Genomic DNA, 22,467 nt, shown 5'->3' on the forward strand with positions numbered 1-22,467 from the left:
GTAAGAAATGTACGCATTATCCTGCCCATGTAATTGTAACCCCTCTGTACAGTATGTTCACAAATAAAAAATAAATAAATAAATTTTAAAAAAATAGAATTATCACCTAAAAAAAATAAGCAAAAATATTTAAGCCAAAACAGAATTAAACAGAACAGATAGCAGGGGCTTTGCTTTATAGAAAATTTAGACTTAATGATCATTAAAATCTTCTTTTGGCTAACATGTTTATTAGTTGTTACCTAGATTTTGTCATTTTCACTTTTATAAAGTGTCATTTAAAACTTCCACCAAAACAGCTTAATATGTTCTATTCTAGTTATATAAGCATCCTATTTGCTTTGAGATGTTTTTAACTTTTTTCTTTCTTTCCAAGAGTCTTGAATATAATGTTTATTAGTAGTTGCCATTTTAAAATAGTAGCCTAGTAACTCATAAAATAAGCTTGGCACCACACTGTGTCTGCAATGGCTCTACAAACCCCATGCTGTCATTGGAGCCTGCCAGTATCCCAGCTGCACACTAGCTGACCTTGATCTGAGCCACTCCAGTGGGAGCTGATTATGATTTCCTAGAAGGTTATACTAGCATTTTCACATATATTACCAGCATCAATGAGACTGGGGAATCATTGGTAACTATTGAAGAGCAAGGAGAAAATAAAGTACATTCTACCAGACTTACAAAACATTCTCAAATTATAATTGTGAGGTGTGATTTAGCAAATGTGTCAGTGAAACTCTTTCATACAAGAAAGATCGTTTATATCCACCTAGTAAATACTGCACTCCTCTTGCATTATTTATAGATCTGGTCTTATTTCTAAGCACAATTAGATCTCTTGGCAGCTAGATTTCCTTCAATTTAAGTCTCCTCTTTTTCATTTCTACCTAATTTATTCTATTATCTTTTTTCATAAAACTATGGGGAAAGTTCTCTCATCTAATCACCCAGTCAGGTTAGCCAAATATATTGTCTCCAAAGCTATGTAGACATGGTTTCAGTGGAATGAACCATGTTTCTAGGTTTAACTGTTACGTTTCTAAATTTAAATACAGTTTCTGAACTCCTTGAACTCTGTTAAACAGAACCCAACAGCTTTCCTGCATTAAGACATTGATCTTATCCTGTAGGAACTTCTACATGTGCATTTTGGATCTGGCAATTTATTTCATTCTGACTTTCAAACAAAATGGAAGCAAGACCTTATATCATGAAGAATTATCCACTGACAAGTCACTCTTTTGTTGTGTAAACTCAATAATAAGGAGATTTATTACTCTTCAGTAAAAGGAGATGAATAGCTATAATGAATTATATTAGTTACTTCAGGGCTATATTAGGAGCCTCCCATCCACATTCCCAGACAAAGCCTAAGGCTCACTCCGTACCAGCTACTCCCTTTCATCCCAGGAACTTTTAGTATTTCCCAATTTAGAACATTCGTCAAAGCTGGAGATATGGCTCAAGTGGTAGAGCATTGCCTAACAAATAAGCTGAGAAAATGTAAAGCCCAAGTTCAAGCCCCAATACCAAACAAAACATAAAAAATGAAAATAAATAAAACATACTTACATAAAAGCATTTTACAACTGACTCTGCTTACTCAACTTATTAATCTTTACCATTTAAATTTTTGGAAGGTTTCTAAAATAAATAAAAGTAATCACAAGGTTTCAGGTATGTCTAGCAAGCAGGTAACCCTGAACTCAAATTCTACTATTGTCAAAAAATTAAATACATAATAAATTAGTAAATAGATGGGCTGGGAAGGTGGCTCAGTGGTAGAGCACTTGCCTTGCATGCATGAGGCCCTGGGTTCGATTCCTCAGCACCACATAAGAAAAAAGCCAGAAGTGGCTCTGTGGCTCAAGTGGTAGAGTTCTAGCCTTGAGCTGAAGAGCTACAGGACAGCGCCCAGGCCCAAAGTTCAGGCCCCATGAGTGGACCCAAAAGAAAATTAGTATAGAGAGGCTAATATGAATATTACTAGTGAAATTATCATTTTAAATTTGTTGCCATCCTTTTGAATCACAACACCCTTTGCTATGCTCTTCAAATAAGTTTTGCTAGAGTATTTCAGAGTAACTCCTGGTTAAAGAATGTATCAGCCACAAACGCTTTTTTTTCTTTTAACATGACAATCATAATTGTCACAGTAAACAAAATTAACAGTCCATATTGTCTAAAATTTAAGCCATGGTAAATTTTCTCTTGTCACAACAATGTGTACACACAATCGGTTTGTTCAAATTAAAGTCTTAAGTCTCCAAATTCTCCTTGATGCTGTAATTGTCAGCCATTTATAACAGTTTGAGCTAACTTTCTCATAGTATTTATTTGCTAAAGAAGCTGGCTTTCTTACTTATCTGTATGTATTTTTTTTCATTATTGATGCTTGCCTGGTGTGACTCATTTGTAACCCACATGATAGTTTCAATGATGCTCCTATGTTTCCAGCCTATTCTATGACATAGCTAAAAGTTGCTATGCCTGATATAAAAAATATATAAATGAAAAAAATGTATACAATCAGTTGAATATGGAATTTCCTTTGAAGTAATTAGCTTGAGAGTTGCTGATCTCACTAAGAACCTTTCTTGGTCCATTCCAATAGACAACATAAGCTGTGGCCCAGCTTGCTTGATAAGGTCTCAACTCAAAGGATAACTTGTATAATCTTTATACCTGCAAATATAGATACCATTGTCTGGATATATGAAGCTTTCTAGTGTGCTAAGAACCCGTGCTTAATATGGCCCAACTTTTCTTATTTATTTGTTTTTACCTTTTAAAATGAACTTAATTTTAGAATATTAAAGTTACAGAAAGTTGTGGAATACTATAGGGAATCCTTTTTTTTAATTTAAATTCGATTGTAAAGGTGACGTACAGAGGGGTTACAGTTACTTAAGTAATGAGTACATTTCTTTTCGAGCAATATTACCCCCTCCTTCATTCCCCCACCCTTGCTCCCTCCCCTGCTAAGTTGTAAAATTCATTTCCAACATAGTGTCTCACAAATATCTCTGTTGAATTGGTTCACCCTTTGTCCCACTGTTTCTGTGATTCTGTAGGGAGTTCTTATTCACTATTTTCCCCACATCCTATCAGGCTAATATCTTACCTAGCACATACTGTACATGTGTTACAAAAAAATCATCAACCAAACTCTATTACTCTTAACTAATTTCCAGAATGTTTGGATATCTAAGTATTTCCATTAACATTCTTCGTGTGATCCATGGTCAAATTTAAGGACACCACATTTCATTCAGCTATTTCATCTCTTTAGTTGTCTTGGGGTGATCTATCCATTTAATGGCTAAAACAACTGTTTTCAGTATATTAAAATGAATTTTAGGATTTATAAATTTAAAAAACCAGAGGGCTCCCTTTCCAAACATTTATATCATCTTCTTCACCCAGCAGCAGGAAGTTCATTTCAGATTCCATTTGTATTTGAATTGCTGTTTCCTCTCAGAATACAAACAAGTTGAGATGTATGATAAAATTTTAATACATTGTACAAATGGTGCTGTGGCTCCTTGTTTGGATAACACTGTGTGAATGATTTGTTCCAAAAGTACACTGTCAAAAAAGTGAGATAAGGAGACTGGACGGTTGCCTGGGTTTGGAGAACAGATACGGGAATTTTCTGTTCTTGACATTTTTATATGTTTTCTTTTCCACTAAGCTGAAGTACTTAAGATTTTAGGCAGTACAGGTATATGTAGGATAAAAGAGATGTGTGAGGTTTGTGAATAGTATAGTTTTGCTCAAGATTTTCTTTTCCTGGAATCCTTTTGGTAGTAATGTTATTTTATTTTTTTCACTTTTAACACCATTATTTTATTTTTGGCTGTTGATGTCTTACTAATGTGTTAAGAAGGACAAATCTGAAATAAAAATGGTTTTCATTCAGTCCCTGTATATGTCCCTATGATGATCCCTACAAAAGAGCAACAGCTCTAAAAGTTTAGAGCTTCATGCATGTGACTGTTTCCCAAAGGTTGGTGTGGGACACAATGGACTGGCCTCCAGAGAACTTTCTATCTTAGCCACAAGCCTCAGCCAGAACACTCCCTCTGCCTTTAATCCTCAAGCTAATGGGTCTCAAACATGAATTCTCAAATGGATTACCTGAGGAGCTTAAAAATACTCATTTCTTAGCCCCATGACAGGAACCTTATCTGGGAGCTCTGTTTTTGTTTGTTTGTCTGTCTGTTTGGCGGTCATGGGGCCTGAACTCTGGGCCTGAGCGCTGTCCCTCAGCTCTTCAGCTCAAGGCTTATGTTCCTCCACTTGAGCCACAGTGCCACTTCCAGCTTTTTCTGCTCATGTGGTGCTGAGGAATTGAACCCAGGGCCTCATGGGTGCAAGGCAAGCACTCTACCACTGAGCCACCTTCCCAACCCTCTGGGAGCTCTGGATAGGTCCAAACATCATGTTCCATAGCATTCTAAGTAATCTGATGCAAATGAACTACTCTGAATCAACAGAGGGCTTTACAAAGATCTAATGCCCAGTCCCTTGTCCTTAGCCAATGAAATCATGGGAGAGCATTAACTTGCATTTTAACAAATAACAAAGGCCTGCAACTGTTCCTACAGCCACTACATGCAGTCATGTTCACCTATACAAAGAACATCTTTCCTGGCTCAAATTGTCACCTTTGTCCTTTCCACACCTCATTACACAGTGGCTCTACTAGCTGTTAGGTTTCAGTTCACAGGTGCAAGGCCTGTAGTCTAATTCAGGGAGGGGGAGGGGTGCTTCTGTGCCCTCACTGTGATTTAGGGCACACATGTCAGGCCCCTTCCATTAATTTCAGGATGATGAAATCCTGAGCAAGGTTGACAAGTAGTGGTTTCAGCCTCAACAGTAAACATGAAAAATGCCATAAATGTTGGTTCAAATGAGGATATGGGGCCATCTAAGGTAACTCAATGAAGATTTAAATTTAGGATTGCAGCTTAAATGTTTCATCCACTTGCTCTGAATGAGTGGATTATTTTTAAAACCAATGGAAGAAACAGCAGAGGCAGAAAGGAGACTATAAACATCCCTTACTCTTTTTCTTTAAGACCTGCTACCTTAACGCAATGTTTATATCTTTGTTCAGTTAAAAAATGAAATAATACTGTGTTTTAAATGATTTACATCGATATCTTAGAAGAAATAATATGTGGATGGAAAACATTTGCTCATTTTCAGAGCATATGTATGCATATATACATATATAAAATGGTAGAAATTCTAATAATGATGTTATAAATTGGTATTAAAGGAAATTGAAGCTGATTATTAGAAACTCAGAACATATATAGAACATATATATGTACATAATAAAAATTCATTTGTAAATATATTCCACTAGTGAAATGAATTAATATCTTAATAGGAACTAGTATAATCTGCTTAGTCTGTGTATGAATGTGTGTGTATGTGTGTATATGCATTTTGCTTTTCTGTGTCACAAAAACCAATGAAGACTGTGCATTATTTTTATAAAAACTTACAAGATCAGTATAATGTCTACTGTGATTATAAAAAATTCTTCTGCTATATTTCTACCATAAATAGAGGATTTCAAGAGGGTTCCTGCACTGTTTGAATAAAGGTTAGCTGATTTCTAACTGATAGAGTAATTAGACTATGCATTTCTTCTAGCCATTACTTGTCGAAAACAAGATGGAGGGCAAGCTAGCATCCACGAATGTCTCCAGTATGCGGGCCCTGTGCCAGCTCTGACCCAAGCTTGCCAGATCCCCTGCCAAGATGACTGTCAATTTACCAGCTGGTCCAAGTTTTCTTCCTGCAATGGAGACTGTGGTGCAGTTAGGACCAGAAAACGTACCATCGTTGGTAAGAATAATCAGGATGCCAAAGCCAACACAATGAAATTCAGACCAAGAGAGTTCCAACAGATTATTTGAAAACTGTCTTGCCGTGGCAATTCTTGTACTGAAGATATCAATAGATTTGGATGTGTATTTTAACATAAGATGGCAATGATAGAAACATTATGTCATTTTAGTAGGAGAAAAGGCAGCCTATGCCCTATACATTAAAGATCACTATTATTTTTGTTTAGATGAGCTTTTTGTGAATTTTCTAGACTCTTTGAAGTTATTGGAGCAAAGAGAAGAGGCCCCATTAAGTAACCATTCTCACTGTCATGGGGTGAGGTTGCCATTGCATACACTTGCTCTCTCTCACTCTCTCTCTCTCTCTCTCTCTGTCTCACTCACTGTCTCTCTTGCTCTTGCTCTCTCTCTCTCTGTGTCTGTCTCACTCACTCTCTTGCTCTGGCTCTCACTCTCTTGCTCTCTTGCTCTGGCTGTCGCTCTCTGCTCTCTCGCTCTTGCTCTCTCTCTCTCGCTCTGGCTCTCACTCTCTTGCTCTCTTGCTCTGGCTCTCGCTCTCTCGCTCTTGCTCTCTCTCTCTCTCTGTGTCTGTCTCATTTACTCTCTCTCTTGCTCTGGCTCTGGCTCTCTTGCTCTCTCTCTCTTGCTCTGGCTCTCGCTCTCTCGCTCTTGCTCTCTCTCTTGGGTCTCTCTGTCTTTGAAGAAGTAGTTAACTCTGTATCTAAAGTTATCTGTATTAAAATTAGCTCTGCATCTATGTGTAAAAAAAAAAAAAAAGAAAGCCACAGTGACAGAATGAAAAAAAAACAGGAGACCTTACACTGAATTAAATTCAGATACAACTAAAAATATTGTCAGTAGAAATATTGATGCTAGTAGATTGCTCAGACTTGAAAACTTTCTAAAACTGAACCACCCATGAGAAGAAAATGAATGAAATGATATAACTAAGCCTATGAAGATTATAAGTAGGTAATATGATTAAGTATAGTTATTAAAGAACATATTACATATTAAGCTAAATACAGCATAATTATGTTTTTCAAGCATATATATGACTTATTTTATTTAAGAAGGACTTTGTTTAGATTACTATTTTTAAGTAGTTGTACAACAGAGTTGCCATTCAATAAATCAGTATATGAATACAATGAGTTTTGATCATTGTCTTTCAACATTCTCACTCATCCTTCCCAACCCACCCCTTCCCTCACTTTTCTTAATTTTGTAGGATATACATCGAATTTTTGACTACATTCTGCTCACTTCATTTCTTCATTTTTCTACCCCAACCCCTTTTACATTCAATATATTTTAAGTATTTTACCCTTTAATATCATTGTTTATGGTATTATTGACATTTCTTAGGCTAATAATCAACTATAAAAATGTATTGCTCATCAGAAATTTGGAAAGATACAAAATCATAATGAAAGAAGTTCAAAAATCTATATTCACAATTATAATCCTATGTAACTACAGGATGACTATGTAACAGTACCATTCTATTTGCAATCAGCAAGAAACTGTGCAGCACAGGGAAGTAGCTGTCTCTCCCTATCTCATATTTTATGCAGTTTATGCAGTTAGTTCAAACCCTCCCGACAGAACTGGAAACATACGACCCAGTTTGAGGATTTTAATCATTTCAGAGTGCAAAATTGAATACAATTGTTCCAATAGCAAATAGCAAAATGAGCTATTTTTAAAAATAAGGAAATTATCACCATGGAAAACAGCCAATACAAAAAAAACTTTATTTTAAAACATGCTTTAGAGTGAGAAAATTAGCATTTATTTATGAACTACTCTTAAATGTGAATTTTAAAAAAACAGAGAAAGTAAGTTGAAGAAAGTGAATAATTTAGGAATGTTCTATATCGATAATGCTGTTTTCTGATATAAATTATCTGATGTTTCTCTTCCTACAGGCAAAAGTAAAAAGAAGGAAAAGTGTAAAAATCCCCAATTGTATCCCCTGATTGAGACTCAGTACTGTCCTTGTGACAGTCACACTCTCCAGCCAGTGGGGAACTGGTCGGATTGTATTTTACCAGAAGGGAAGGTGGAAGTCCTGCTGGGAATGAAAGTCCAAGGCGATGTCAAAGAATGTGGACAAGGGTATCGCTACCAAGCAATGGCGTGCTACGATCAAAATGGCAGGCTTGTGGAAACATCCAGATGTAACAGCCATGGTAATCCAATGTTGCTTTCATGTTTCCTGTTTGCTATCTTTGGGAGGTAAAATGCCTATGTGTCACAGAGGGGAAATGGAAGTTTACAGAAGTTTCTGTAGTAAGAGAAAATGCTTTATAGTGTGTCTACCTGAATCAGAGACATCATGTCTCAGCAAACACTGAAGCATGATCTCCTGCTTCTTTGATAGAGGTGACCAAGAAAGGATGAGCTAAATTGCTAGGAACAAGGTCAATGGCAATTAGGCTCCAACCTTGCTGAAATAGCTTCCTCTACTAGACCAGAACTGAGCTAGTTTTGCTATATGGTACAGAAAACAGCACAAGCTAAAAGACCTTCTTACATTGATAAACCATCAAGAAATCATGGTGACACATTTATTAGAATCTCTTAAACCTCTTCCTATAAAGAAGTTTCTAAAAGCTTTGTCCTTCTTTATACCCTTAACAATGATAAACCCTAAAGACTCCATAATACTTAAGCTCCTAATATTTTCCAGGTTAATATAAGGAAATCATTAAGTCAAAAACGTTCTCATGTACTTAGAAGAATATCTATGAGAGATAAAGCTTAGTATTTGTAATTGGCATACTTTTTTTGAGAAACATCACTAAAAGTAACTGAGTATTCTCTGCATCAGATAATAGAGATACTATCAACTAGATACTACAATTGTAAATGAATTCCTATTTTAGGATGTTAATTTTTTAAAACATTATAATAAAATATGTAAAATCAAAGATCATCTAACCATACATATTTTTGGAAAACCACAGTATTTGATCACATTTAACTTGTTACGTATAGTAAGACACTAAAATACCATTTTTATTTTTTATTGTTATTATAAAGGTGATATACTGCAGGCACCAGTGGCTCATATCTGTAATCCTGACTACTCAAGAGGCTGATCTTTGAGGATTACAATTCAAACCCAGCCTGGGCAGGAAATTTCATTACACTCTTATCTCTAATAAACTACTCAAAAAATCTGGAAGTGGCACTGTGGCTCCAGTGGTAGAGTATTCACCTTGAGCAAAAGAAGCTCAGGGACAGTGCCCAGGTCCTGTGATGTATAAAAAGTTATGGTTATATAATTCAGATAATGAGTATACCATTTGTTTTTAATATTACCTGTGAGCTTCTAGAACATCTTGCATATATATTTTTACCTTTACCCGAATCTACTATTAAACATGAGAGAGCTTCTATAAAAATAGTAAATCTGATTTTTAGAAGAAAAAAATAGCTTTGAAAATTCTTCCTCCAGTAAAAATATTGGATCAGTTAAAATAAAACAAGTGCAAAATCAATGGAAATTTACCAAGAGCAGTACACTTCCTATCTGAGTATTATCAAGACAAAGCATGAAAAATGAAGTACTATATTCTAGGGAAAGGTACAGATAAAAACAAATAAATAGATTTTGATGGGTTTTAACGTCATGAGGACTGTGAAAGGATCTAAGAAAGACACTTAGTGCTACATTCCAATTTAGTTACTTTCTATGTCCTGAATCATCTTGTCTTCTTAATTAGATCTATGATGGACTGCCCAATGGGAACGCTTAGTGTTTACTAACATTTATTTAAAGTCTGGGGAAATGTAATCTCTATTGACTATTCTTTGACAATTACTACTTTTCTTAAATGTGTTCTGTCAATTTTGGCGGTGTTTATGCAGTGCTGTAACTTTGCTACATTGTAGTAGACTTGCTATAAATTGCAATCTCAGTAACAGCTGCCTTTTCCTAGGCACATCAGCTTTCTAGATAGATGGAGTTTTAAGTGGTTTTGGAGCAAACCTATCTTTCTACTTTCAAATTAGATATAAAATTGATTCCCACATGTATGCAGAGCAATAACACTAATTCCCTATTCAACATTGGCCTCAGGGCTTATCTGTTTAATCATTGTTGTCTGTCTGTGAATCATGTTATCAGTAATTACACTGATAATGCAATTTGACTTCCACTAGTTTAATAGTATATTATTTTAGATTATTTCCCATGTGGTCAACTTTTCCTTAATGTCTTACACTTAGGGCATGATTTTTGTATAATAGCTTGAACTTTCTCTTAACAGTAGGCCCTATACTAAGCAATATTTCAGATTTAAGATATACCTTAACAGTTATATAAAATGTTCATCATCCTTTTATATGGCATAAAATATTTTTATGGTACAAATGTTTATATATATATATATATATATATATATATATATATGGAGACATTTATTGATACTAAAACACAAATTATTATATTTGCAATAAAATCTTGAATAGTATAACAATAACAATAGATATGAAACCACTCATAATCCAAATCACACACTTCTTACTTACAGCTACATCTTGACTTGCTGATTCATTTGAAATTTAATGAGTGCATAGACACACACAGTACTAAATATTTAAGTTAATCTCCCTTAAAAATTTCAGAATGAGGATAGAATTCCTGAAAGTATAGAAATATATATTATTTAAATCTCAGAGTTCACGGACTCTTAGAAGTAATCTAGTTTATTCAAAATACATGTACCCAAGGTTTCTATAAACATGATAGAACTTTGTCACTAATCCAGACAGGCATTCCCAAATACTCTTATGCTGCTCTGATTTCTCAATTTTTGGTGATTTTCTAAAACAGATGATCCCAATATAAAAATTATTTTTACATTTATTTTTCTTTTTATTTACAATGCAAGAATGGAGGTTTATGAGGATATCTGTGCTATTCAGTAATGTATCCTAAGCACAGTAAGTGTTTGTAGGATATATAAATGAATGAAATGCAGGAGAGAATTTTTCTCCTACAAGAATTTTTGAATCCTAATAGGATTGTAGTGGACCAGGCTAAGGTACTTTCTTTCTCTTCAGGAGCCTTAAAGCACAAGTAAAAACTGCACGTGCCACAAAGTTTCCATATGATAGTGAGAAAATATTCAGGTTTTTTTTCTACTTACTAATTCAATCAATTTTGACCAGGGAACTTGATAAGGTAACAAAAGAACTATCATTTTTGATAGTCACAACTTGTTCTACTAAATTCAATCAATGATACACATAGCATGAAGGGTTTTTTTTTGTTGTTACCTATTCAAATTGATTGATTTGCCCACTGGATATGGACAATAATGTAGACCTCTTGGTCTATATTACTAATGTGACAACTTGCATTTTGAAAACTGTTTACAACTTTAATTGGAGTTTGGTGCATTCACTTTCTTTGTTTTTACACACTTTCTATGTGAAAATAAGGAATAACAACTCTATTTATCTTACCTGAATGAAATACTCTATTTATCTTACCTGAAAGAGATAATAGATAAAATAAAAAACTACTAGATGTTCTAATCTTCAGCTCTATTAGCCACATAATACCTTCCAGACAATACTCTTCAAGTTTCCTTTCAGGAAATTTTTCTTTGCTAGTTCCTATAAGCCACTTAAGCCATAATAACAATCAGTAAACACTGTAATATAAAGATAGCTCAGTTGTACTTGTGATGTCAAATCATCTGTTAATATCAAGAGACCAAAGGATCCTGATAATTTTTCTTCTTCAGCACACATTGTTTAATATGTACAACTCCCCTATACCCAAACCGTAATATAGCTGTTGATAACATCAAACACTTGCCAACACTGAGACCATGAGAAGACCAAAGCATTAGTGACTCAGTTAAATTACTTTTCACCAAGAAGTTCCTAAAGATCCAAATTACAGATTGTCTTAAGCTTTATGGGGTACAATGTCTTTGTTATAATTACTCAGCTTTCTAAAGTTAACATGGAAGAAGCCCAGAACAACCTGTAAGAAAACAGGCATGGCTGTGTACCAATAAAACTTTACCTATGCAATCTGCCATCCTGAGCTACTGTTGGGCAATGGCATCTAACCTGTGTGATCTTCAGACACAGTATGAGGGTCAATGAGAAACAGTGCTCAGAAATATTGAAAGAGGCTCCATTGCAGACCTGTTGAGTCAGCACCTGCATGTCAGCAAGGTCCAGGAGTTCTACTGCATGTTTATAGTGGGGAAATCTCTGCATTGGATCACACAACTGTTCACAGTGCAGAGGAGCAGTAGGAGAGACAAAGCCTGTGGCTGTGGCTGCGATATCTTGGGCTAAGAAATCCACATCTCCTTCCAATAGTTTACTTGATTACTAGTGATAGAGACTTCTGATATTTATATTGAAAAAATGGGTCAACAGCTGGGCACCAGTGGCTCACACCTGTAATCCTAGCTACTCAGGAGGCTGATATCTGAGAGTCGAGGTTCAAAGCCAGCCTGGGCAGGAAAGTCCATGAGACTCTTATCTCCAATTAACAACAAGAAAACTGGAAGTGGAGCTGTGGTTGAAGTGGTAGAGCACTAGCCTTGTGCCAAAGAGCACAGGGACAGCACCCAGGCCCAGAGTTCAAGTTCCAGGATCAACACACACACACACACACACACACACACACACATCATAATAAGGTGAAAAGTGGTGGTGACAGAATTGGGGTTTGAACTCAGGTCTTTGAACTTGCTGGGAAGGTACTCCTACCACACATTACCACCAGAATCCATTCCTGCTTTTTGCTCTTTATTGTTGAGATATAGTCTTGCTTCTTACTGGGCCACTTACCTGATATTGGCCTATATTGGACTTTCTGTCATAGCTAGAACAAGCACAGAACACCCAGCTCTTCACTCAGAAGGGCTGAGGACTCACTTCAGAGGGCAGATAATGGGAAATGTAGAGGATTAGTTCTTCTCTTGCAATGAATAGTAGCATGAATATAAAATATTCTAGTGCCCTTACATCTTTTGTTCATCAAGGTTTATGACCCTCATATTACATATTAAATGCTGAATAGAAAATTTGTTGTGAACACTGCAGAATAATCAAAGCCCTATCCAGACTTGTCCTTTTGAAAACAACCATATTTTACTGAAGGAATTACAAACTAATTGAATCTTAATCAATAATATCCCTCCATGTTTTCCAACCCAATAAACTTTAAAATATTCTTACTATGGTCTTTTTTCATGCATAAGTTGGGAAAAGTACCTTAAAAACAATATATATATATATATATATACATATATCAGTCAAAATATCACAATATATCTGTCGAAATATTAAGGAAAAATCTTTTAAACTCAGTGACAGAAATAACAGATTACTCTAGGTTTAGTTGTTTCTCTATTTGTAAACAGTATACAAATTGCATTTATTAACATACTGGACACATTGTACTTGAGGAACTTAGTAATGACCTACGAATGCCCAAGAATATCAGGACTTAACTGTTGCCATGTCGGCGTCAAGCTAGCATTTGTACTGCTGTAATATTTTGTAGGTCATATTGTACCTTTTTAATTACTTGTTTTGTCTTCTAAGTGTGATCACAATGGAAAGGCTCAGAACAGTGACATAAAACCTCATTAATAAAAAGTTAATTTCCCTTTAACACTAATTTTAAAAGACAGTGACTTAGATTATGTCTTCTGTGTTGTTTCTCTTGGCCTAGTATGCTGTAAGGTGGTAATACAGTATCTTGAACCTACAAAACATTAACATGTGGCATGCACAACTGATTTTGTAAGCATAAGTGGAATCAGAGTATGTCCACTCAGATATCATATTTTACAAAACCCTCTCTAATTCTCAGAAGTATTTCTGTATATTATTCCAAATGATACTCCAGATAGTTTACTCCACAAGCAAAAGAAGGCCCTATAAAATGTATACAAATTGGGCACATTAAATATTTTAATATTAAAATACTTAATATTTAAATAAAGGCTTTTCGTACCATAAATATAGCATATCTTGCTATGGCAACACTTAAGCTTATTAGCTAAAAGCCTAAGTGGTACACATCTTTATATATACCCTCATGGTTCTGATACAGATGATTTCAAAGGGTACCATCTTAAAAAGAGAATTAAATTGCAGATGAACAAATAAATTGATGTAAGCCAGGCACTGGTGGCTCATGCCTGTAATCCTAGCTACTCAGAAGGCTGAGATCTGAGGATCACGGTTCAAAGCCAGGCCAGGCAAGAAAGTTTGTGAGACTCTTATTTCCAATAAACCACCAGAAAACCAAAAGTAGTGCTGTGCTTCAAGTGGTAGAATGCTAGCCTTGATCTGAAGAGCTGGGGACAATGCCCAATCCCAGCGTTCAAGCACCATAACAGACAGAAAGAAATGCAATATGAAATTTACTAATAGATTTCGTCTCAAGAGGTTGTGCATTTAAGTCATGTGTAGAACTCAACAGTCTGTCTCCTAATTTAAGCCCAAATGTAAGAAGAGTAAATTTTGAGGATTACATATACAGTCATCCACCCAGAACATAACAGAAATGCATTAGTTTTTATAATGAGATTCTAGCAAGATTATATAGGTTTAATATTACAGGTTAATTAGAAACAAAATTGAATGAGATTTTTCTCTATCATGGTAGAAACTCAGTGGAGGAAGAACATATTTAATTAAATCAGGCCCCCAAAAAGGCAATAAATAGAGTCTTTGAGATGAACTGAAATGAAGTCCTAATTTCTCCATAAAGCATTTGAAGTTGGTGGCATTTATTTAATGTTTAATTCAGCATTTCAATTTCTCACTTGATAGTATGGCTGTAACTAGTATTGTTTTTTTCTTTCTTTCAAATATAAAAAGGAGGCAAAGAAGTGAGGGACTGACTTTTCCTGAGATAACTGACTGTAAGTTTAAAGAGCCAGGAGAAAAGGGAGCCTAGGGGAGCTCACTTAGATACAAAGAATAAGCAATTCCCAGGGATCTCCCCTGAGCCTCTGAAGGAGCACAGTAGATTTGATGGGGGAGAAACTGGAAAATTTCTCACAGCTACCTTTCATGTCAGGTGTGGCAATAAAGCACCTGTCATGATCTTTTAGTTCAGTGTGCTCTGGTCCTGACATTTCTGCTCTTCTCTCTACTTCTTTGGTCTTCACTACACTCTACAGTGCCCTCAGGCAAGGCTGTCAAACGCTTTCCAAGGCTCATGAACACTTACTTGGCATTCCATTTAGTTTTAGGACAGAAGTGTTTCATTGCTTAAAATAAATTTAACTTCCAAGAAAAATTATATCCAACAATAACAAAAATGTTATGGATTTTTAATGTTGCCATTATGCTTTACTCATTACCCTTCTGATTAACCACTGAACTCTTTTTTCTAATATTATAGGGAAAGGATAAAACTAACTTTGATAAGTATGAAGTGATAATCTCGCTGATATCTGTTGATACTAGATAGATGGATGGACAGATGATCTAGTGATAAGATAGAGATAGAAAGACAATAGAAATTAGATGGATTAGATGGATTGCTCTGGCAGTGAAAACTAGCAAAGATCTAAACCACTTTTCATACAGTATAAAGGAGTTCATTTCCAGCAACCCAAAACAGGTTAGCACCAGAAAGGTTTCAGATCCCAAGAGGAGACGCTGGGTTTTGTACAAGCTTGTTATAAACACATACACACACACACACACACACACACACACACACACACACACTCAGAGCATTAATCAGGAAGGCCAAAATCAGGGGAGGGGGATGATGTCAACTCCATGCCAGGTGTACAGTTTCATTCCAGCAGAGAATCTTACCTAGCCACCTTCCAGCAAAACCGCTGCTGGAAAGTCCTTCACCTGGAACATAGTCACTGGAGAGGAGTAACTATGTCTTCTTCAATATCATTGTTCACTGTTTTCGTGCAAATTTCACAATTCATAAATATGCATAATGGCCTTTGTGAACCCAGAAGATTCCTATTGTATTAGTAAATCCCTGTACATCCAAGAGTTTTAAAGTTTACTATTACTTTAGTTAACTTCCTTTTTTAATTTTTATTCAGTTTTAATGTAAAGATGATGTACAGAGGGATTGCAGTTACATAATTCAGGTAATGAGTACACTACTTTTTGAACAGTGTCTCCTCTTCCCTTGTTTTCTCCTCAAATTTTTCCCTCCCAACTCCTCTTCCCCTACAAGTTGTATAGTTCATTTTCAATTTTCATTCCTAGCATGTATAAGTGCAAAATGTCATCAATATGGCCATATAGGGAACAAGGCTTACGAGAGAGTAACTTTCATATAAGTACATTAAACATAAGCTGTTTCTTAGGGCTCAAAGGAAAAACACGAAATCATATCAACAAATGTGTGTGTGTTATTGTAATTCTCTTTTAAAAGCCTTCCCTTGACCTTGCTGTCAATGCACATCCCATCTCTCAGAGGAAACTTTAGTTAATTGGCAGCTTCTAAATAAAAATCTTAAAAAAACACTCAGCAACTTTATCCACATAACTGTTACCCTTTCCTTGAGTTAATAGCTCACTCATAAGTTTGACATTTAAAATATAAAATAACGTAAGAAACTTTCTGAAGCTTTGGTGATTTTGAGTTACTTGGTTAATTAGTTGACTACATGACTTGTTTCATGTAGAAGCAAAAATAAAAATAGCCTACTGTTTCTAAGCACATACTAAAATTCAGTGTGGTTTAAAACATGATTCCCATTTTTAAAAATTACAATTATACCTATCTGAATGATCTATTGCTTGTTGGTCCAGCAAGATGCTGTGGGAGAAGTCAATAATTATGGGAATACAGTGTCTGAATCATTCTAAAGATTCTCAGTTCATGTTAAATTTTTTTTAAAAAGTCCTGTGGCAAAGAAACTTGTGTAAGTAATGTGAGCTTGCCACTGAATACCTTTCTGTTAAAATTATATTTAACACTTAGGATAATGCAACAAATTAATAATTAAGCATCACATTTAGGAAATAATTGTATGGCAGTGTTAGGTTTTCATTGATTAAAAGAAGAGTATCCTGCCATGGATAATATTAGAAATAAATAACTGAAACGAGTTTCAAAGTTAATTTAATTCCTTTATCTTTCTAATCCTATCACATTATGAAATGTTAAGTTGTTGACCCAATTCTATTGCTAAAGGGAATCTTTCAGAGCCTCCTTCTGTTTCTGAAATTCTATGTAGATTAAATTAAGGAGAGTCAACCAATGACTTGACCTAGTAACTTATGTAAATATTTCTAAGATTCAGTGTATTGATTAAATAAGTAAACTGCAGTTAAAGCTACTATATGAACAACCTTATTACTTTTTTCTAGCAGAATTCCTATTAGAATATTCACTACCTGTTACTAAGCAAAACTTCACATTATAAGGATTTCAGTATTTACTAATACTTCTGTCACAAGCTCTAAGTTCAGGGATTCCCAGAACAACCTTATTGCTAACAAGCTGGCTACAAATTTTCAGGTTTCCATTATGGCCTTGGCTCAACAGTTCACTGGTGAGTCACAGAACTAAGCAAAACACTATATTCACAATTGTCATTGTATCACAGCAAAAAAGATACAAATTAGAACCACCAGCCCAAAGACTCAGGCAGGTAAGCCTCATGTGCATTCCCAATAGAGTCAGGAAGCATCTTACCAACTCACTGATGTGTTTTTCAAACAGAAAGCTTTTCTGAGCTTTGGTAACCAGATTTTTTTTTTATCAGAGTTTCATTACAAAGGCGTGATGAATTGAATCTTTAGTGTCATCGGATCCATTTCAGTCCTCCTGGAGGCCAGTCAGGTACCACAGTGGCTACGTGTTCCAAACCTTTAAGCACATGGTTCATCTTTCTGCTATGACTGGCCCACCTCCAGAAATACCTTTTTAGTATACTCCTACGTGGTATAGTCCACCATAAATAACAATGATATTTCTGTCCCTCAGATTTGGGGCTTAGAGACTGCCTCCCTGGAACCAGGAGCAAGGGTCAGCCAAATTCTTTTTTTTTGGGGGGGGGGGGGGGGTGGTCCGGTCGTTGGGCCTGAACCCTGGGCCTGGGCTCTGTCCTTCAGCTCTTCAGCTCAAGGCTAGTGCTCTACCACTTGAGCCACAGCGCCACTTCTGGCTTTTTTTTTTGCTTATGTTGTGCTGAGGAATCGAACCCAGGGACTCATGCATCCAAGGCAAGCACTCTACCACTGAGCCACCTTCCCAGCCCCGTGGGTCAGCCAAATTCTTTATGCAACAAAAACCTTTATACTTTCACATAACTCAGTCAGTGATAAACCTAGATGAAGTTTAGTGTACCTGGCCATTAAAATAGTAGGGATTAAAATAGTAGGAATACTGGTATTAAAATAGTAGGAATAACAAACCTTATAGCTATTCATACCAATAACTTGCACATTTTCTGAGAAAACATGTATTTAATAGATATAAAAAGATAGACCTTCTTATGTATATAAAAACAAATAATATTAAAATAACATGTTAATATAGTTATACATATTTATATGTGCATTTCACTATGATAATTAATTGTCCAATGATGATTTGTAATGCTGAATATATGACTTGGGTAAAACAGAGAAATATTGGAGTTTAAATAAAAACCTTGTAGTTGGTTTCCCAAAAATTTCAGATAACCAGTTGTTAATACACAATCGCTAAAGATTATCTTTTCCATTGCAAAGTTTTGTCAAGGCCAAAGGATGAACATAGACAAAATTCTAGCCAAATTGTCTTGCTCTTGGATATATTGCTCTTGATATATATTTGTCAGAGATATTTTCAAGTTCCTTTTGATACAGCTGTAAATTACAGCTAACCAAGATTTCCCACGTAATTTATAATGAATTCTTGAATCACATACAGTGAACTTTTCATAGCACAATTTACTGATTGTGAAGGTTGTTTGAAGTAGTTGTATCTACACATTCATATTCAGAAGAATGAGATGATTGCATGGACCTCAAAGGCAGTCAATCTCTGCTTTCCCTTTTCAGCTTGCTAGATTTTGTATTTGTTGCTATATATATATATATATATATATATATATATATATATATATATATACCTATATGTATACCTATATATAGCATATATAAGTATATATAGGTATATATGTATTTATATACATATTTATAAATCCTCTGTCTATATAAAATCCTCTGCCTATATAAAATCAGAAATCAGGAGTTTGATTTTCCCAGGTGTCATATTCCATTCTGAACCACTAAAAAATTTACCATCCTAGTTATCATTTATTTTATCCCAGCATCCCTTCAAAACCATAAATTGCTCTGAGATGCCAGAGCAATTTTATTTAGCCTTAAAACGCTTCAAAAGTTTCTCTATCTTTTCTTCCCCTATGATTGTTTAGTTTTAATTGCCCTCAAGAATGATCTGAGCAGAGAAGGCAGGGGAATGCTTATCTAGCAGTTCACTAGCAGCATTAAAGGTTTTAGTGGTGCTAGATAAACATGACAGGCAATTATTAAAGGTTGTTACACATTAGGAAATAAAAATGGAATGCTGAACAATATACTCTTTTTCTGTTCTATCTTTATCTCTGTCCCTAATTTGGATCTTTTACCAGTTAATAGACTGCATTTTATTTGAAAGAGGTTTTGTGGAATACACTATTTTTTATTTTTTTTATTTATGATAATGGTGATGAAAAGGGAGGTTACAATTACATAAGTAAGGTAATAAGTACACTTTTAGCCTCATTTTCTCCCACTTACCACTCCCTACTCCACCCTGCTCACCAGTTGTAAAGTTCAATTCCAATATAATGTGAGTGTCATTGTTGCATTAGTTCATCCTTTGTCCTGCTGTTTTGTGATTCCTTTTCCCTTCCATGGATCACATAAACTTATATATAAGGCAAAGAATACAGAAAATTAAAACAGAAATAAAAAAGGAAATAAGTACATACAAGACATAATAAGAAACTCTTGTTTCCAATTCTTGTGGTTCATATTAATGTGCTTCATTCTATATGGTCCTATGTACTTAGCAATTTGGCTATTGTGATCCCCTGCTAAGAATACCATAAACATGTTCTAGTTATTACAAATGAAGGAAAGCATGAAACCTGTATTTCCCTGGGTCTGGCTTGCTTTGTTTGATATAATTTCCCCAGGTCTTTCCATTCCCTTAGGAATGGGACAATGTCCATTCTTTCTGATGGAAGCATAGGCCAATAGACACATGAAGAAATTCTCAACATTTCTGACCATAAAAGAAACTCAAGGGGCTGGGAAGGTGGCTCAGTGGTAGAGCACTTGTCTTGCATGCATGAGGCCCTGGGTTCGATTCCTCAGCACCACATAAACAAAAAGAAAAAGGCTGGAAGTAGAGCTATGGCTCAAGTGGTAGAGCACTAGCCTTGAGCTGAAGAGCTGAGGGACAGTGCCCAAGCCCAGAGTTCAGGCCCCACAACAGGACCAAAAAAAAAGAAAGAAAAAGAAATTCAAATCAAAGTAACAAGTTACCCTAGTTAGAATGTCTATTATCAAGAAATCTAATAAAAACAGATGCTGGAGGGGATGTGACCAAAAGGGAATTCTATTACACTGTTGCTCCTCAGAAGACTAAATATAGAGCTCCCTTGTGACCTGGCAATCCCATTTCTGGGAACTTATCCAAATAACCACAAACAAAGCCATATTAAAGCTACCAGCACAACCATGTTCATTGAAGCATTATTTGCCATAGCTAAGATATGGAACCAACCCAGATGCCCCTCAGTAGATGAATGGATCAAGAAAGTGTGTTACATATACACGATGGACTTTTATGCTTCCATTAGAAAGAATGGCAGTGTTCCACTCGGAAGGAAATGGAATATGCTATTGAAAAATCAGACATATGAAAGTTTTATACCTTTCCTTCAGCTACATGCAGAAGAATGAAATTGGACTACTAAGTTTTATCAATTCCCAAGAAAGATAACCTCAAGTGAGATATACCTCAATTAAAAATTAAAATAATGAAACTTTTAGGGGAAAACTAAGATATAAAACATTTGTGATCTTGTGTTAGCTCAGGGTTTCCTAGATATTATACCAAACTACAAACAACCAAAGAACAAGCAAATTCAACCTTATCAACATTTCAACTTTCTGTGTTCTTGAAATAACACTTAAAAATAAACAATGACAAGTTTCACATCATATTGCTGATGAGCATGAAATGATATGTAAAATGATATAACAACTTTGGGGAATAATTTATATTACATATGACTGAGCTATTTCATGCCCAGGTATGTATTCTAGAGAATTATATGTTTCTCTCTACACAGAATTATAAACAGATGCTGATAGCACTCACGATAGATGTAATGGGAAAACAACTGAAATGTCTATTAACCAGGTGAATGAAAAGCACAAAATCTGGTCCATCCATGTAATGGAACATTGCACAGTCATAAAAGGATGAAGTAATGTACATGCTACAACAAAGATGAACTTTGAAAACATCAAGTGAAAAAAAATCCTTATGGAACAGTTGGTTTGATTTAATTTATATGAAATGGCTAGAATAGGCAAATTTAGTAAGGACAGAAAGTCAACTCATTGGTTGGAATAAGATGAAGAAGTTCAAAACATATATTGACTACCATTAAGTACAGGATTTAGTTCAGGTTCTAGGAGCTTGTCCCTAAAACCTTAGTAGGCCCAGGTTGAGAAGGTGGTGCTAGAGGAACGAAATAATCAGAAAGGCTCATCAGACCCTTTCCCAACAAATATCTCGATGTGGTGATATGTGCCTATCATTCTACCCACACAGGAAGGCTGACATAGGCAGTTGTGCCCAGACAAATGCCTGTGTCCAAAACCCTATCTCAAAATTAAGCAGCATAAGGTAGGGGTGGAGGAGCACCTGCCTGGCCAATGTGAGGACTTGAAGTGAAACTCCAGTATTTCCAAAACTGATGATGATGGTGATGATGATGATGGTGATGATGATGATGATACGAGACTTCTTTAGGGGATGATAAAAGTGGTCTAAAATTGGATGGGGGAGTAACAATCTTACAAGTCAACAAATACCTTGAAAAAAATTAAGCTTCTTCTTCTGGTATTTAAATTGTATCCTCACTTAAAAACAATCCTTATCAGGAGTTCCCTAGTAAAGTTGTTTCTATTATCATAAGTTTCAAAATCAAGTTTTTGCCATTATCTAAAATACTCAGACAACAGCTGGCTTGTATCAGGAATAATAATCTGTCCCTACAGTTAAGTGTTCACGGGAAGAAAACCTAGGCATTTGAATCTTGAGCAGAGGAATTTTTTCCACTTTTTTCTTGAGAACACTAAGTATAATTTGATGTTCTGACATGCCAGGGTGATAATGAAGGACTAATTTTATGGAAGTACTGGACTAGAACTCGGAATACTGTGTGATTCTGGCCTTGTCAGTTACTCCTCTGAATTTTTTTTAAAAAATCTGGCCACTAAATGTCTATACCTACCACATACATTTAGAAGAGTTTGAAAGGAGCCAGGTACTGGTGGGTCATGCCTAGCTAATCAGGAGGCTGAGATCTGA

The 22,467-nt window shown here is 35.4% G+C and overlaps 1 protein-coding gene across 1 annotated transcript in view; it reads left to right on the forward strand.

Annotated features, from left to right (window-relative positions):
• Thsd7a (thrombospondin, type I, domain containing 7A) overlaps positions 1–22,467 on the forward strand; it is a 344,637-nt gene that overhangs the window by 290,297 nt on the left and 31,873 nt on the right. The window contains exons 12-13 of the mRNA XM_013019946.1: positions 5,674–5,868; positions 7,802–8,065. Coding sequence (XP_012875400.1) covers positions 5,674–5,868; positions 7,802–8,065 — 459 coding nt within the window. The remainder of the gene's footprint in view (positions 1–5,673; positions 5,869–7,801; positions 8,066–22,467) is intronic.

Source organism: Dipodomys ordii, unplaced genomic scaffold (assembly GCF_000151885.1).
Source record: "Dipodomys ordii isolate 6190 unplaced genomic scaffold, Dord_2.0 Scaffold48, whole genome shotgun sequence".
In the NCBI taxonomy this organism is placed as follows: domain Eukaryota; kingdom Metazoa; phylum Chordata; class Mammalia; order Rodentia; family Heteromyidae; genus Dipodomys; species Dipodomys ordii.